This window comes from Nematolebias whitei, chromosome 7 (genome assembly GCF_014905685.2).
Source record: "Nematolebias whitei isolate Nwh7 chromosome 7, NemWhi1, whole genome shotgun sequence".
NCBI classification, from domain to species: Eukaryota; Metazoa; Chordata; class Actinopteri; order Cyprinodontiformes; family Rivulidae; genus Nematolebias; species Nematolebias whitei.
Genome location: NC_056504.1, coordinates 12,246,894 through 12,261,667, shown reverse-complemented (window position 1 = coordinate 12,261,667; position 14,774 = coordinate 12,246,894). Strand labels below are relative to the sequence as shown.

The following is a 14,774-nucleotide window of genomic DNA, read 5'->3' as shown; positions in this document are numbered from 1 at the left end:
AAAAAAACGAAGTCCAGATGACATGATTCAACCTTTTTTGTTGTTATATACCTGGATGACTGAGAAAACAAACTTTGCGTACATTATATAATGTGAAACATATGTGATGAACAGTAGTGAAAGAGGCAAATAAAACAAAATAATGCTGCCACATTGAGTGGAAATGGAATAACTTGGGGTGGGACAAGTAAGTCCCACCCACAAGGAAAAAAGACAATTTTTATTTTTACGTGTCGATGACTTACTCCGACATGGGTTGGGGTCACCGCTGCTACCATTGGCAGGCCTCCAGGGGCGATCGTTATAAAGCGGGGCACACTTCTCACAGTGATCTCCTTCTGTGTGGTGCATGCAGAGACACTTCCCAAACACCTGGAACACACATCTTGTGCTGCTCACTCCTTTTATCAACATTAATCTCTGCTGCAGACATCTCCTGTCTGCAGACACTCATAAAATATACAGGCAGGTGGTGGAAAATGTAAAACAAACTAATAATAAATCCTTTAACTGGCAAGTATTTTATTTTTTCAAGTGCAGGAAAAGTCACTTACCATATTACTGTCTTGTGTTTTGTTTGGACTTCTCTCGTATGGTACACAATATTCAGCATGTCCGTGGCACAGGCAGGTCCCTCTTGTTTGTAATGTGAAAACAGCAAATGGCGCTGAGGGTGGGCTTTCTGATACAGATGTGAGGGTCTGAGCTGTGTCTGTGGGGTTCAGGGTTGTAGGACAAGTCTGAGCTTTCAGTAGTCTGATGCGGAGGTTTGTGATGGTCATGCGAACGAGGGCCTCTGGACTGTAGGGGTCTAGGTGTTTAGCATTTCTGGGGTCTAGAGTTCGTAAAATTACCTACAAAAGAAGCAGAAGGAGAACAATCAATAGCACTGATTGCAAATACTTTTGAAACATCTTTGTGCATTTTTATGTACCTCTCCACCACTGCAGGGTTGAGCACTGGAGTAACGTGACGTGCAAAGTGAGCCCGGCTCGTCTAAATCATCAGCCAAATCAAATTCTGTGCTGCAGTTGTGCGCAAAAACCTTGAGAGACTCCCAGGTCTGTCCAAAGTCAGCTGAACGCTCAATAATCATGGCAGCAGGTCTGGGTGACCTAAACACTAAAACTACATGGGACAGACAAAACTTTGTTTCCAGGTCTAGTCGTATTTCATCTTGCAGGATGTTGCCTCTTTGCGATGCCCACCAGGTATCTGGATTCAAAAATGGGTCGTCAGTCATGAGAGCAGGTGGATGAGTGTCCTCTTGGCAAAACGGGGTTTTTTCAGAAGAATGTGAACACAAGCGTAGGTGGAGTGGGCTGGTACCACAGCAGCTGGACAGGGTTCGAAGCATCCTGCCACCAGCCAGGTTCCCTATGGATGGGCTACAGGCCTGGTCCACACATCTAGAAACTGATACAGAGAGTCAGTGAAAGGACAGAGTGAACATTTCTTCACTGAGTTTATGGATATTTTAAATGAGGAAATTTTCTTGCAAGGGCCAATCAAATAACAAGCACTTTATATCATGGACTTCAATGATAAAACAATAACAGATGGGATTGTTTTCTGATGTCCTTTAGTCTTTTTTTGTTGGAAGAGGAGCTGGAGAAGGTGTAACACTAAACCTAACCTTTGAAAGTCTCCTAAAAACCACCATCCAGTGAAGATCTCCCTTCACGAACCTCTCAGTTCCTGGATTTTCCTCCTGCAACTCACAGAAGTCATCTCGGCCTGTAAACCTAACCTGCTTGCTCTCTCGCCACTCGTCCTAAGTTGCACTGCTTACCTGTTCTGGATCCAGGAATTCTCCTCCAAGTCCTGAAAGTCAGAGTCAGAGTTTCTTTATTGTCATTCGCACCTCATGTGGTACATGTGGTGGAGCGAAATTATGTACACAAGATCCCAGTTACACCCAACAATAAAATGTATAAGAAAAACAGTAATAACATCTAAGATATGAACTAAGAAAAACATCAACTAAATATACACTAAGCACTCATAACATAAAAACATTGAACATCAGCACAAACATGAACATGAGTCTGTGAGCAGATGTGCACGCATGAACACATCAACATTGAAACAGATCAGCAGCAACATGAAACAGATCAGCAGCAACATGATATGGTTTTTCACAGTGATTATTCTAGTTAGAGATTCATAGAGATTCAGAGATTCATTGAAAGACAAAAAGTAAGAAACGGAAAGTAAGAAAAGTCTCACAGACTTTTCTGGAAAAACACATACTTGCCTGCAAAACCCCAAAATCTCTGTTCCACCCTTTGTTCCTCTGCCAATGGAAACAGTCATTACGTCCTGCACCCTTCAAAATAAAATAATTTCAAAGTGTTTGGAACATTGGTGTGGTTAATTATTAATCATGACATAACGGACCAACCAAAACAAAACAGGGTTCCACTAGGACTGAAAATGTCCTGTCAGTTCTCAGCAATCATGGTTTAACCTCTCAGTGGGACTCAAGTGGTAGCAGGATACTAATCTTTGATTTGTTTGGTGGTGCAGAGCATATCTCAATACTCATTCTGAAGAATATCTCTTTGGACTTGTCTCCGATGGCAATGCCATCATCCTCACTACAGTGGACAGGTTTTTCAAGGCGGTACATTACATTACACTTTCAAAGTGTCCTTCAGACTTTGAGACAACTCAGATACTTGTCCAGAATTTTGACAGACTGCATGTCATTCCTTCATATATAGTTTATGATCAAAGTGCACATTTTACGTTCCAAGTGTGGAAAGCCTTTTGTAACTCCTTGGGGCCACATTCTATCATTTGGAGTCCACTTTTAAAGCAATGACCAAAGTGATTGCGTGAACCAAAACATAAAAGCTGCACTCTGTTGAATGATCTCTCACCGTCCCTCAACAGGGAGCTCTTAATTACTTTGAATCCAATACGTTCACATTAGTCTTACCATCTCAGCTTCTGGGTTCTTTCATTTGGAGGTTTCTTGGGTTATCAGCCTCTGTTGTTCTTCATCCATAAGGCAGAGCTCAGGTACCACCTACTGTAGAAGACCTTAGCAACAGATCCTCTTACATCCAGGGGACCAGAACAAAATTATGGTTGATGGAAAAATACAGGCACCACAATATTCACATGGATAAAAGGTCTGGATATCACCCCGTGATATCCCCATAAAAGATAGTTCCAAAAAGCTGGCTCCCATGTTCCTAGTTTTATTTATTGTGCTTACCTCTCCTGTATCCCAAACTCCTTCTCAGAAACCTGAAAGTCAAAGAGAAACTTTCGACGAACGATTCTGGAGAAAGACATTTACCGGTACCTGCACTAAACACCACTAATCTCTGTTCTCTTTTTTCTTCTGCAGATGGAAATACATTACATCCTGTACCCTTCAAAGTAAAAATGTTCTTTTACTTACGTGTGTCCAGCAGGATTTTTTCAGTCAATGATTCAAACCTTGTGGAGTTTAAGCACTAAATATGACTAAATCTTTATATTTGCATTTTTCATGAATTAAGACACAAGAGTTATCAGCAATTGAGCTGACTTTAACAGTTATTACAGAAAAACAGGCAGCAAAGTTTCCTAATGAAAGGAAGAATGCTGTACAAAACATTTAAAATTAAAGGTCTAGCACACCTTGAAGGGAAATCATTTCACCTGCCGCCATTCATACTAGTCATTAAACTAAGATGGAGTTATAGTCATTCAGTGTTGGCTAATGTTGATTAGCTGTGGCCACTCTCCTGTGGGGTGGCTGTGGCTGAGTGGTAAGAGCAGTTGTTCTCCAATGCGAGATTTGGGGGTTCAATTCCACCAGCAGTCACATGCCAAAGTGTCCCTGGGCAAGACACTGAACCCCTCATAGCCTCCAATGTGTGTCCCATCAGTGCATGAATGTGATCTGAGCACTGACTAGGATTTGTACAGAAATAGTTGAGTGCTGTATAAATGGGTAAATGAGGGCACAGATTGTTGTGTAAAGAGCTTTGAGTGTCTTGATAAGATAGAAAAAACGCTTTAAAAGTACAGTCCATTTACCCTAAATCAAATTGACTTTAAAAAAAATCAGTTGTAGAGGTACCTCCAATGATTAATTTCTCAAAGTTTATTATATTCATCCAGTAGTTCATGAAATGTTGTGTTAACAGGAAAAGCATTGTGTCATTTTAAGGAATGAGTAGCCTTTTAAATAGACCTATGTGTTGTGAATGACTCAGCTACAAATACATCAGACTGTAGGAAAATAACTGTAACAATGACTGAAGTGTAGCCATTTTGTTTTCTGAGATCAGTTGTCTGTCGAAAGGAATGGTAAATGGTAAATTGACTGAATTTATATAGCACCTTTCTATCTAATCAAGATAATCAAAGCACTTTACAGTACACTCTGTGCCCTCATTTACCTCCACACACATTCACACAGCGCTTTACTGCACCGCTACAAAGATAATCTGAACAAATCATTCTAAAGAGACTAATTACTGCTTTAGACCACATTCATACACCGATGGGATACACATCAGAGGCAATGATTCAGTGTCTTGCCCATGGGACACTTCAGCATGTGACTGCTGGTGGAATCGAACCCTCAACTCTTGGAGGACAACTGCTGTAACCACTCAGCCACAGCTGCCCTTTAAATTGTATTGACTCCAAAGGTAATCATGTGACTATTTCCTGAAAATCTGTTTAAAATCTGTGTTTGGTGACATATTTTGCTAACAGAATTGACTTCAAATTGGTAATAGCAAAATTGTAAACAAAGATCTTGTGTAATCTGTTAGTGCTCAGAATGTGTTGAGATCAGTCTTAACTACAGCCACAACAACTTTTAGGTCAAGACTGACTGAATTATAGCCTTTTTTATTAAGTTAGCTGTGGCTGCCATGATGAATCAGGTTGACTCTCTAAGTTGCACATTTCATTTGGTGCCAGACAGACGCAAACATGAGCAGAAACACCATCGCCCGCCTCCTGCGCATGCTTCCTTTAGGGTTGGCGGGGCAAAGAAGGACGTTTTCCCTCAAATTGAAAGATGTGTAAAATAACATCAAGATAAATAGGTGGTTACATTCCTCACCTGCTTCGCTGGGCGTCACAGACAAAAGAAGCCAACTAAGCAGCATCTGCTGCAGACCTCTCCCCAACATCCTCATCCTCGGTCCGGTCCGGTTCACAGCACGCGCCGTGAGGCAGGACAGGTCCCAGCACCGTGAGTGGCCCCATCATCAGCGCACATCTCTCTTACAGTTCCGCACAGGTTCCAGAAAAATCCAGGAGTTTTTCCTAAATCCACAAACCTTGCATCAGACTGAAGTTTAAACCTCCGTCACGCGCAGGAACAGATGGGCACATTTGTAATGAAAGTTCAGTGTTCAGATGGTGTTTCCACGTTTGGCATCTTTCATTTAGAGCATTAAAACATTAAAATACACTTTCTATATTGAGAGTTTCCTGAAGTTTCATCACCCAGTGATACGATGAGCCTGCACTGTGCGGCGCTCTGCGCGTTTCTGCGCAAGACTGGAGTTTGCGCCACTCTTTATATTCCGTCTCCTCCTCCGACAAGGAGCAGAGAGAAACCCCTGAACAGAGACAGACACAGCTGGATGCAGCTTGTTGGGCTTTGTGGCACAAGAAGAATCTGGCAGCTTGGAGTTTTATGCTTGGACAAGAAAAAAAAGAAAAGAAGAACTTTTGCGCATGGATGCATCTTTCCTGCTTAAAACCTCTTAAAATAAAGGCTTTGTTGGATAAAATGCATGTCGCCCGCCATCTTTCATGCCCGAGTTTTAGGCTAAAACCACCTTGTACTCAAAATAACATTAAATTATTATATTGGAATAATATTGGCCGCAGTTTCAGAACACCCATATCAAATTTCAGCTCAGTGTCTGTGCATTAAGTTAAAGCCACTATTGTGTTACAGTTGATCAGCTGTGGCAGCCATCTGAATATGGACTGAGACCAACATGTAGAGGTGCATTCAAAGATTACTTTCCGTTTCATTAAAATTCATCCACTGGTTATTGAGATTTTTTGCTACCAGACAAACAAACACATGCTCACACACATAGTCAAAAACATTATTGCTCTTCTTTTGCCTTTTGGGCGTAATGTCAAAAATGACAGTCCCTTGTGAATTCTGTCAACATAAAACATGCAGCTTCCTATGGTATGAACTTGATCTTATACTCTCTCCTCTGGCACACACACACATTTCCTCTGTTGGAAGAAGAATACACGAGTCAGTTCAGTTTTATGGCTTAACTTGAAACACAGGCTGCTCAGAAAATTGGAATAGACGCACAGAGTCAGACTGTTTTTGAGAAACGTATAAATTGTTTACAGACCTTCCTACTTGCTTTTCCCCAGAAAGAAGATCAAAACCAGAATCACTCAAACCTGACATGAACAAATGGTGATGATAATTATGTTTGCTCTGCCGAAATGGAAGAAAATGGATGTGTTTGAAAAGCAGCTTTGTCACATTTATTTTATAATCAATCTCAGTGTCAGTTTAGATTAAAACAGTTCAAACATTAAAGTTTTTTTTTTTTCTAAAACAAAATCACTCCCTCTGTTGTTGTACAACTCCAGTTCTGAAAAAGGCTCCACATTTTGTAGGGTAAACAAAAACTCAACGCAAATTTGAGCAACTCTCATAAGATTATTTTAGTAACAACGGAGCATATAAGTTAAATGTTTAAACATAGATATTGGTGACAAAAGTGAATTTTGCATTTGATTGTAGCAACACATCTTGCAAGGTCTTGACTGAAAAAGTCATTGTCTGGATAGAAACACAGCTTCCAAAACATGTGTTTCCTTTTTTTAACTGAAGGGGCTTTTCCAGATGTGAAAGCTGCTCATGCCAGAGGCACCAATGCACCCTCATACCATCAGAGAGGCAGGAACTATGTGCTTATAACAGATCGAATGGTTGCTCTCCTCTTTAGTATGGGGGGCATGTCATCTAAGATTTTCAAAAAGAATTTCACATTTTGATTTGTCTGACCACAGAACAGTTTTGCCTCAGTTTATTTTCAAAGTGCTTTGGCCCAAAAAAGTTGGCTGTGTTTCTGGATGGTGTTCACATATGGCTTCTTCTTTGCACAATAGAGCTTTAACCTGCATTTGTGCTTGGACGCACAACTGTGTCTATAGACAATGATTTGTAAAAACTTCTTCTCAGCCCATGCAGTAATGTCCAGAACTGAATCAGACCTGTTTTTAATCCAGTGCTGACGGCCCAAAGATCATGAGAATCTAAAAAAAACTTTCAGCTTTTTGGCCTTTCACTATTTTTAGACACAGTTTCTAGCAGACTGGTGAACCTCTGTCCATCTTTACTTCTGAGACATTCAGCCTCTCTAAAATGCTCTTTGGCCTGTTGCCAAATTAGTTGTAAAATGCTCTTATTGGATTTATTTTGCAGCCTTTTGTTGCCCATATCTCCTCTTTTTGAGGTTTTGATGCCAGTGAATTCAAATGTATGTTTTTGTTAAATTATACTACTTTTTAGTTTAAACATTTTATTTGTTTACTATGTTCTAATGTGAGTAAAATATGGGATTCTGAGATTAGCAAATGATTGAATTCTGTTTTATTTATATTTTACACAATGCTCTAGCATGTTCTGAAATGGGCTTGTACTTTTCTTTTAATTCTCCTACCTCAAATTATTTTTTTTCATGTCTTTGTGCTTCAATGTGCATGGCATGCCTCCATACAATGAAACCTGCACAATGGTCACACATCTCACTGATTCCCTTTTGTTGTTGATCCACTCATTAAACCAGAAATAGCTTTATGGAGTTTCGAGTTAATTCACTTTACAAGATGTTAGCTTTTATCTGTTAATATCAGTAACAGACGGACATAGTTTCAAGTTGCTTTGCATTGATTTAAAGTTAGTTTTGCTTCAATGGGACCTTCAGAAATGAAATTTCCGCGTTTATGCTTTACAGGGAATTCTGTGTGGATTTGTATGTTTGAGAAAGACAGGTAATGGATAAAACATTGAGGTAAACCATCAGTGTGGCCTTGCAAGGTCTGTGGAATGTTTACAGAGCAGTGAAATGTCTTCTGATATTTGAAAAGGCTTTAAAATGGTACATTTACTTTAACACAACACATTTAAGGTCAGAGTTTGCTGCAGAGCTGTTAAAAATCTTTTTTAGGAGCAGCGCATGCAATAAATGTCTCTGCGAGTAAATTACGGGAATGCTCAAATGAAGTTTAAAATGCAAAACACTTTGAATTCTGAGGTGACTGGGCTGAAGTGAGTGGTAATTTTCTGTCAACAGGAATGCAAACCAAACCACAACCAATTAAGTGGGTTTTTTTTTACTTATTAACAAGAGAATCCACATTTCTGGTTCCAACATGTGCTCCATGTTGGGCACTGAAAGAAAAAGATCTCCTCAGAAACAGATTACAAATCAAGCCCTCCAACCTTGATGGGTCACATACCGTATTTTCCAGAGTATAAGTTGCATCAGTCAAAAAAAGCATCATGGCAAGGAAAAAAATCATATAGTGTATAAGTCACATTTATTATGTGTCACTGATGACCTGTCACATTTATTATGCGTTTATTTAATGGTCCAAACAACTTCATTTTGCCTAGGTGGCGCAGCACCATCCATCCATCCATCCATCCATCTCGGCCGGAGCCGTGAGCTCTCCAGTGTTCCTCTGCCTGCACCAGTGAAGCAAGCGGGCATGGGAGGACTCGCTCTTGCAGTTCTTCAAAATTAAATCATCAGTCAAAAATTGTGTTATGAATATGAAAAAAACTTGTATATAAGTCACTTTGGCGTGTAAGTCGCAGGACTGACATATCTATGTAAAAAAAACTGACTAATACGCCGGAAAATATGGTACCTCCCATTTTCTCATTTGCAGTGTGCTCTGCATTTACAGATCAGACAAAGAGGAACCCTTGCTTCTACTTTGAAAAGGCTAAGTCAGAGTAATCTTTAAACAAACTGAAAGTCTTCAAAAGAGCCACAGGCAAGTAGTTCATGTACAGTATTCATGATATTTTACAAAGGATATAGGAATTAGATTGCAAATGACTGTGGTGAAGTATTTTCCTTAGATCATTTCCTTTTAGGTCATCTGTCAAAAAGATTGGTCACAGGAGAAAAGGCACTATCAGTCCTCGTCTTGCCAACAGTAAAACATTGATCATTCATGGTGTGTGTGTGTGTGTGTGTGTGTGTGTGTGTGTAGTGAGTCACGTGAGGTACGTGTCACTTGTTGTATGACAAATATATGGATATATATTTATGCATACTTTTCACGAGTTCTTCATCTTTCTGACTGTGTAATGCCGTGCATTGAATTTAAAGGAATGCGAACAAGAGACGTTATTACCTTTGACCCATCAAATGAATGGAATCATTTATTTTCAGAATCAAAGTTTAACATCAAACATTTACATTAATTTGGCAAAATATGAAAATAATAACAGACAGTTTCACAAATAATGAACTTCAAATCACTCGGCGGTGATTTGAGGACTTTGCTTCAGATATTTCTAAAAATATCTGCACTGATTTATGAGAGAGAGGTGAGTTTAAGAGTAAATTGAGATTTATCTTACAGAGGAAATATGTGAGGGAAATTTAATCTGTTTAACCAGAAATTGCACGCTCCGTCCGATCTCAGCTTCTCACGGTACACTTGGTCAAAATAGAACCATCTACCTGTTGATGATGAATCAGCGTCGGAGTAGTTCCTTTCTGACTCGTTTCAGCGTCTCCGTCGAGAACTACCAAACCTTCAGAGAGTCGTGCGTAGTTAGCTCAAAACAGAATTATAATCCCAAAAACCTCTGGATTCTTCATTGCTCTCTTGGACTCTTCATTGCTCTGAAACTTTCAGAACCGGCTGCACTCTCAATCTAACATGAACTGGGAAGTTGCCACATTTTATTTGGGTCGACTTCCTGTTCAATTTAGAGCTTTCTGATTCGTGGAAGGACCAGAAAGAGGAGTGGTTTTGACGTAAGGTGTTTATCAACAGTCGAGGTCAGAGAATGAAATTTGTTTTCACATACAGAAAAGATTATTGCAGCAACAGCAGACTTCGTGGAGTCAACTCTTGGTAATCTTCTGAAAAAGTTTAAACATGACATCTTTCTCGGTAAACATTTTAGTTGACCGAAAACCAACCTTTCACATACTTACGACAGCTTGCTCATTTCAGACAGAAAATCAAGAAATGCATATTCAGGTGATTTCTTCTTGGAATGAGGAATAAAAATCATTACTTACTGTTTATGTAAAATAAAAATGAGTAGTTCTTTTCAACCTGTAAAGCATTGAGTGAAACTACCACAATTGATTATTAAAACATTTGTAAAACAGTAATGATTATAGAGGATTGTCTTTTCTGCTTGATTAATTCAATAAAGAAAGTCATCAGATGGTTCAGACTTATTCAGATCAATGAAAATAACAGTCTCTGTCCATCTGGTAGATTTGAGGTCATCTGGTTCACTACAGTCCCCCCTTTGGAAATCATCACCTGTCCATGGGGATGAATTCCAACCGTGAACTAAGACTTTCAAATGTCCTTGAGCTTGATGTAATCCAGCAAGGAAGACCAAAGTCAGAAGTAATCCAGCAAGGAAGACCAAAGTCAGAAGTAATCCAGCAAGGAAACAAAGTCAAGGTAATTCCACAATGTTCTTGGTATTCCATTGTGTTGATTATAATCCCATATCGTCTCGATAATTCCATTGTAGCGATGCTTTAACCCCTTGGAAACAGAGTCTGTAATCCATTGGAAAAAGTCATATAATCCACAACGGTAAATCCACAGCGATTGGAAGTGTTGATTAATCAGCATACAGAGGGGTTCCCTTGGATTGAACTGAAGAAGCGGCCACTGGATGAAGAGTTGAGACCAACGTCAGGATTGCAGGTCGCCTCCAGCGAAGGTTGTCTCCAGCGACGTCCAGCCTGTGCCGTTCTGGTTCAATGTGTCATGCAATTATGTGGTTTAAGGTGGGCTTATGAAGGGGATTTTACATAAGGTCTTAAACTATATGCACCTGGTGTGTAAGCTATTATGGTTGGGAACAGCTACAACTACCAGTTAAGGGGTGGAGAATGCTGAAAAGGGGTACTACAGGGGTTTATGCCTATAGAAAAGTGTTCCAAACTATTTTTCCATTTCTAACTTGGTTTAAGTTAGCTTTACATGGTAAAATATAGTTTGGTGTAATTGTCTGTTGTCTTTTAGACGAACGACTTGAGATTGGGTGTTTGGTTTTCCCATAAATGTTTTGGAAGTCTATGGCGAGACTTATCAAAAAGAATTAGCTATCCCCCCGAATAGAATTGTTCGAGTAGGTTCGGCTTAAGCGTTGTGAGATCAATGTAGATTATGGTACTCAAAGTAGCAATAATATACATTGACTCCGCAAAGATTGCAATTTAGTGAATGAACTGCATGTTGGCATGGTCAAAGGCTTCTTAGTCTCTAACTTACTACACACAAGATTCATTCTTACCTCAGAAACAACCAAAATCAACTAAACAACGTTCCAACACCAACAAGAGTAGTGACTAAGCATCTAGAAACATCGTTTCACTGCCTCTCCTCACCCTGGTTGCCAGATTCAGTCACGCTGTCCCGTTTATTTGTTTGTTTCTTTTTAGACCCGCGTGCGCGAGACATAATCACATTGAGGTGCGCTGCATGTAGATCTTGTTGGACTCGGAGTGACCGGAGACCTCGGAACAGGGCTATGAGTATCCCGCATAGCACGAGGAATATCATCATTTGCAGGGCTACGATCAATGTGTCTGCACTTGACCACGCATAGGCAATCGGTTGGATTGGGTTATTATTCTCGGACCTGAGAGACTTGAGAACTCCGTTTAACGGTTCCACGTCGACGACCTTAGTACCCTCGAACCGGATCCTTTCCAAGGTTCCGGGATCTATGTCTATAGTCATGTTTTTTAGGTACTCTGTGTCGTCCAGAGTCGTTTCCCATTGTCCCGGATCGAGGTGATAGAGCGTCAAATCATCAATGTGTATGGTTGTTCCCTGGGGAACACTGATCCACATTGTTTTGTCCGGTAAGACCAGGGGTCTATTTGCTCCAGGCTGTCCGTAGGCCATGATCGCCTCTCTTTGGGGGGCGTTCACTAGCCAACGTGATCCGATGATTTCAGCCTTTGCGGTCTTAGCCAGGTGTCGCGGCGTTATGGTCGTTGAACACTTAGAATTTTCCGGAATAGGTGTTAATCCGCATATGCCCGCGGTTTTATTCCACATAAACGGTTTGCTCGGGCACAGATAGTGTATCTCCCGAGTGAGAACACACATCTGCAGGTTGGGAGCTAGGTATACTGAGGGGTTGTCGTCGTGGTACGCAACCATCTTTGGTGTGTCAATTTGAACATGGTTTTCGCCGTGCCAATTGCCAACATTTACGACGTCCTTGAGTCTGTATATGCCGTTTGAGGGAATTATCGGTAGGTTGATGAGGAACGCCATTTCAAACGTCTTGTGGTCAACGTAGATTGGGATCGCGCTACCGAGAGTGTAAGCCAGGTGTGCCTGTGTTTGCGTAACTCTTTCGCGTGTAGCGGAGCCGAGGATGTCGTTCACCATCTTTAGCGAGACTAGATACGGTGGGATCCTACCGGTGGCTAGTGTATCTACCGACGAACTGATATCTCTAAGCATGTCTGCAAAGATTCTATCCATCAGGTGTGCGACAGTGTAATCCATTTCGACCCTAAGAGTTAATTCATTTATCGCATGTACGAGGGCTTTGATTTCCTGGGTGTGAGTGTTAAGCACTAAGACAGTATCTTTCGCTGTTTCAGTCACTTGTCTCAATTGAGTTTGTTGAAGGTCCATTAGTGCTCGGATTTTTGGGACCTCATTTTCTACTTCAGACACTTGTTGTTTTAGTGACGTTATACTGACAGTGTTGTATGCGGACAAACCTAGGCCAAACAGTGATCCTAGTGACGATGCAGCAAGCAGGAGCCCGCCGATGCTGCGCTTTTGTCTTGTACTTATTCCGCCCAACTCTTGTTGGGTGTAGGTAAATTTATGTAATTGCCTTAGGACGTGCCGGATCTCTCCTTTTGCACTTTCTAGGGATACCTTATACCATGGTTTGTTTAGCCAGTCGTTTCTAAGGTCGACGTGTTGTCTGATCACAGTTTGGGGGTCGAAGCGGACGAAGACCTTTCGAGTGTATAGGCGGCAGTCTGTGATGAGCAATCCTGGTTGGTCCCTCAGAGCGATGCCTGAGGTGGGCCCAAGGGTTACGATCTCAGCTTGCCCTTCTTGGATGGCACACAAGAGGGTGAAGATTACCAGGAGTGGTACCATCATTGTCCTATGGAAACACAAAGAGATAGGTCTTAGCTTCGTAATGGTCAAGGGTAGGTCCTGTGAGTTTAAACTATGGTTAAGTTTATTATCCATTAGTTATCTACTGCTTGGATGACCCTTGTTCCCACGAGGTCAGATTTTGTGATGTCTTTGTCTCCTGAGGAGTTATTGTACGCCTTGTGTAATTTAACCTGGTTACGGTGTACCCATTTAACAGTTGGCTCTTTTTGGCCTTTACTGATTTTTATCTGGTAGATAATTGGAGACACTTTGTCAGTTATCAGATGGGGTCCAGTCCATCTGGGCATCAGCTTACGGGCGAGAGTTCCGGTCCCGGACTCTACTCTCCCAGTTTTGGGTGCAAACGTGTAGTACCAGACCCTGTCTCCCACTTGGAGTTCCTCGTAAGAGGCCTTTTGGTCGTAGTACGCTTTGCGTCCTTCAGCTGATTTTTCCAGGTTTTTCTGTGCGAAAGCAAAAGTGTTCTTAAGGTGTCTTTCCAAGTCTTTCATGTATTGTTGTGTGGTGTAGGCTGTTGCCATGGCAGCATCGCCTGGTTGGTACAACAGGTGCAGAGGGAGAGTCATTTGTCGACCCGTCATCATCTCGAAAGGAGCGATGCCAGTCGACGTGTGTGGAGTGGCCCTTATGGCCATGAGGACCAGAGGGAGTTTCACGTCCCAGTCCTTGTGGTTTGCGGCTACGTATTTTTTCAAAATACTCACCACAGTCCTGTTTGCTCTCTCAACCTGGCCTGAAGCCTGTGGGTGGTAGCCAATATGGAAGTTGGCTTTGACGCCTAGCGTCTTCCACAGTTCCTTCATTACTTCACCTGTGAAGTGTGTACCTTGGTCTGAGTTCACCCTAAGGGGAAGTCCAAACCTTGAAAATACATGATTCATTAACAACATAGCAGTGGTTTGTGCTGTGTCATTAGGGGCTGGTAGACATTCTACCCATTTGGTAAACGCGCAGGTTACCGTGAGAAAATATTTATTTCCTCTAGAGGTCTTAGTGAGTGGTCCGACCCAGTCAATCTGGAGGTCCGACCATGGAAATGCAATGCCTCTACTATGCAGTGGTGCTCTGTGAAGTGGTCTGGATGGTTGAAACTGGCCACAGATCAGGCACCCTTTTATGTAGTCCTTGACATCCTTTTTCATTCCAGGCCAATAAGCAATTTGTTTTAATGCTTTCAGCGTGGCATTGTCACCCTTATGTCCTGCGGACGGAAGGTCATGTGCATGGACTAACATCACCCCCCTGTGGTCATGGGGGACCACGAACACAGGTGAGGACGTCCGTCCATGAGCGAAAGTTAGGATGCCTTTAAGTAGTTTTAGCTGTTTGCGCAGCTGAAAGAGGACTTTGAGGTCTGGATTGGAATCCAGCTC

At 41.5% G+C, this 14,774-nt stretch overlaps 1 protein-coding gene across 1 annotated transcript in view; it reads right to left on the bottom strand.

Annotated features, from left to right (window-relative positions):
* LOC119412145 (netrin-4-like) overlaps nt 1-5,150 on the bottom strand; it is an 11,056-nt gene extending 5,906 nt beyond the window's left edge. Inside the window, exons 1-4 of the mRNA XM_037679121.1 lie at nt 5,081-5,150; nt 935-1,416; nt 555-854; nt 246-372 (exon numbers count right to left, since the gene is read on the bottom strand). Coding sequence (XP_037535049.1) covers nt 246-372; nt 555-854; nt 935-1,416; nt 5,081-5,150 — 979 coding nt within the window. The remainder of the gene's footprint in view (nt 1-245; nt 373-554; nt 855-934; nt 1,417-5,080) is intronic.
* Between the last annotated feature and the right edge of the window lie 9,624 nt (nt 5,151-14,774).